The sequence below is a fragment of the Helianthus annuus genome, chromosome 11, assembly GCF_002127325.2.
Source record: "Helianthus annuus cultivar XRQ/B chromosome 11, HanXRQr2.0-SUNRISE, whole genome shotgun sequence".
NCBI lineage: Eukaryota > Viridiplantae > Streptophyta > Magnoliopsida > Asterales > Asteraceae > Helianthus > Helianthus annuus.
Window position 1 is genome coordinate 98,803,659 of NC_035443.2, and position 3,968 is coordinate 98,807,626.

The window sequence follows — 3,968 nt, forward strand, 5'->3', positions numbered from 1 at the left end:
GGGATCATAAGGCTGTTGTGCATAATCAAATGCACTACCCACATACCCCGACTGTACTCCTACTCCATGAACACTACCACTTGGGCCAGCGCCCCCCATCGGGACATCAACCGTGAATGTGTCCTCACGGTAGTCATCATCTCCACTAACCTCCTCATCAGTCGTTCCAGGCTCATCGGCCTCACCCGGTCTTAGTGGACGAGCATCCACCTTCAACGCTCTCCACCTTCTCCCATCGGTTTTCAACTTGTGGTACCTTTCCTACTCTTTGTAGTCCCATCCCGGCCCTAAATGTTTAATATCGAATGGCTTAAACCTTTTGTATGAACCTTTGTCCTCAGCTCCAATCGCCCCATACTTCTTCAACAATGCCGTAATCAATTGGCAATGGGGTACAATTTTTCTCTCGCCACTATTTCGACTGAGCCAAATATTGTTCAACACTAAGAACCGAAAGGGAACCATGGGTGACCCATGCATCAACATATACAAAACCGGCACTTCCTGAAATCTCACCTCCATCTTATCACCCCGTCGTGGAATAACATTGTGTGTGCAAAACACTAGCATTAATTTCACCTCAATCCTTAAATTCCTCCTCAACAACTTCCCATGTGTAGTATTCGGGAGAAAAAGGTAGTCGAGCATGTGTTGCCATTGAGGATGTTTCTCGGGTTGGTGATAAAGATCGTTGAGACTTGGATAAATGTACTAATTGGATGGCTGACTATCAAACTTGGCAATGCGGCGTAAGGAATCATACGACATCTCGACCTTCACCCCGTTACACGTTCTAATAAGTTTCATCTTACTTGGAGCCTTGAATAGAGGGCATTCAAGCGTGGCCATCCATTCTTGAACTTGCTGATCATACATGGTCTTGACTTCATTATCATAACACTTAAGCGCCGCCTCCTAACCTAAAGCCTTGAACTTGTCTGTTATTCCAAAAGGGCCGAAATCAACCTCCCGAATCTCTTTTTCACATATGAATGCTTCTTTTTGTTGTTGTAAACTATTCATTTGTTCGTGAAACAAGTCGGCTCTCCATTCCTCGGGTTGATCAAGTAGTGAACCGGATGTCCACTCCGGTTTTGGCCCCCTTGGAGGTGCATCCTCTTCTGAGTTCGGGTCACCAACCCGAACCAATCTCCTCTTTTTCTGTTGAGCTTCCCCTTACGGTTGACTTGAGGAACTTGCCCCCGCTTTCTCCTTTGTTCTCACCATATCCTACACATTTACAAACCACACACAAAAATTCATGTAAGTTCAACTTCACAAACTTCCCCACACTTGCTTAATGTTATGGGTATAGATGTATAAACACCAAACATTTATCCTTTCAAACAAAAATTTGGCATAATGTCTATACAAATTAGAGTTTTCCCAAAAAAAAATTTCACTAGACATCATCTACATTTATACCCAAACATTCAATAGTTCAACAAAATCCTATCATCTATCTTCTACAAGCAAGTGTGTAAGCAAAAACAAGAATGGAAACTTACAAACCGCAATGTACTTCAAAGAATGAAAGGAAATTGCATACCTTGACCTTGTGGAGGATGAAATTAGCAAACACTTCAAGTTTTAACAAAAACCCACAAAAAACCCAAAAATTTCGGCCCCCTTATGCTCAAATCAGACCACCAAACAAAGGAATCTTCGAAATATAAGTATATATCTGAATTCCTTGTGAAATTTCACCCAAGATGGATTCAAGAATCACTGGTTTCGGTCAGGATTTGAGGAAGATATGGAGTTTTGAAGGTGAAAGTGGGTTGGGGTTCTTAGAGAAGGAAGATGAAGAAGAAGAAGAAGAGAATGTGTGGGTAGGGATCAATGTGAATGGATGTGTGGATGGGGATTAATGATTTTGTTTAATGAATTTTATTATGATTAAATTCGTTTTTTATTAATATTATTAATTTTTTTATATAACCGACAGCGACTTTTGAGCCACCCCCCCTTGACACATTCGGCGCCGTAGCCTACGGTGATAGCCGTAGCCTACGGTGATAGCCGTAGGTTACGGCTAAACCTAGACAAAAAATATATGCCGTAAGGCAGTTTACATGTGCCATAAGAAAAAATATTTTGTTGTCAGCCACCGTAAGCTACGCCGTGTACCGCAGCTTACGGTGGGCACTGGGCAATTTGAGCTCGGCCATTTTTTCACTTTTCAACTTTTATGTTTTATTATTATTATTATTATTATTTTTTTTTAGCTTTTCAAAATTTTATGCATTTTATGGTTTTTATAAATATTTGAAAACATGAAAATTATATCCCTACCCCCCGTTAAAAACCCGTGTTGTCCTCAACACTATGTTAGAGCAATTCGCACGAATTTCCCCACACTTGTTTCGAACACAAGTTTTAAATGAGACGCTATGTATTAAAAAACGAAACAAACTAAACTAAATATATACACAACCAAACCTAGGCCTCTTTCAAACTTCCTCGTCATCAAGTGGGCGAAGAATGTAACCCACTTTGTCGAGCTCAAGATTGTTGATGTCGTTGCCTTCCAAATACAGTTTAAGCCGATACCCGTTCATCGTTTGTTGCTTATTGGTTTGCTCATCTTGAATGTCGACATCACCAAATCTCCCCACTCTCTGGATGATATAAGGACCCATCCATTTGCTCTTGAGTTTGCCCGCAAACATTTTCAACCTTGAATTATACAACCACACCTTTTGACCCACTTCGAAGTTCTTCTTTCTTAACTTTGCATCATGAACTTTCTTCAATTTGTCTTTATATGCGGATGCGCATTCGTATGCTTCATCTCTAATCTCCTCAATTTCACTCAATTGCAACTTCCTTACTTGACCTGCTTCGTCATAATCCACATTAACAGTTTTGATTGCCCAATGTGCTCGATGTGCTAACTCCATTGGTAGATGACATCCCTTCACATACACTATCTGGTAAGGAGTAGTACCAATTGGAGTTTTGTAGGCTGTCCGATATGCCCACAACGCATCGTCAAGTTTACTTGACCAATCCTTCCTATCCGTTCGTACCGTCTTCATGAGAATTTCCTTGATTTGACGGTTGGACACTTCAACTTGTCCACTTGTTTGCGGATGATATGGTGTAGCAACTCGGTGGTTCACATTGTATCTTTTCAACAATTTCCCAAAATTAAAGTTTTTAAGGTGTGAACCACCATCACTAATTATCACCCTTGGTACACCGAAACGAGCGAAAATGTTTGATTGCATAAACTTGCACACAACGGAATGGTCATTGGTTCTTGTAGCGATAGCTTCAATCCATTTCGAGACGTAATCAACCGCAACCAATATGTACAAGAAACCCATTTGAATTTGGGAAAGGACCCATGAAGTCTATTCCCGAAACATCAAACACCTCCACCATCAAGATTGGTTGTAAAGGCATTTCATCCCGCTTCAAAATGCTTCCCACTTTTTGATAATTTATGCAATTTCTAGCGAACTCGCAAGAATCCTTAAAGATTGTGGGCCAATAAAACCCACATGACAACACCCGATAACCCATTTTGTTCCCACTAAAATGCCCTCCACGTGCCGACGAATGAGCATGGGTCAAAACCTCTAGTACCTCGGTTTCGGGAACACATCTTCTTATCACTTGATCGGGTCTAATTTTAAAAAGATCCAGTTCATCCCAAATGTATTGTTTGACTTGGCTTAGAAATTGTTGTCTTCTCTTCTTCGTCCAATGATTTGGAATTGCACCCTTGGCCAAATAGATCACATAGTGGGCATACCAAGGTGCAACAAAAGTGGAGATGGCCAAAAATTGCTCATCGGGAAACCGTTCATTAATCTCGCTCAGGTCATCAACACCTTCTAATGGAATTCAGGACAAGTGATCCGCAACAACATTTTCACAACCCTTTTTGTCCTGGATTTCCAAATCAAACTCTTGCAACAAAAGCACCCATCGAATCATCCGGGGCTTTGCATCCTTCT

General features: G+C 41.0%; 1 protein-coding gene across 1 annotated transcript; it reads right to left on the reverse strand.

Moving 5' to 3' along the window:
- Nucleotides 1-2,453: 2,453 nt before the first annotated feature.
- Nucleotides 2,454-2,903, reverse strand: LOC110942671. Its single transcript, XM_022184442.1, has one exon. The coding sequence runs from the start codon at nt 2,901-2,903 to the stop codon at nt 2,454-2,456; it is 450 nt and encodes a 149-aa protein (XP_022040134.1).
- Between the last annotated feature and the right edge of the window lie 1,065 nt (nt 2,904-3,968).

Coding starts and splice junctions, on each gene's coding strand:
- LOC110942671 (XM_022184442.1), bottom strand. CDS start 2,903: ATGGAGTTAGCACATCGAGCACATTGGGCAATCAAAACTGTTAATGTG.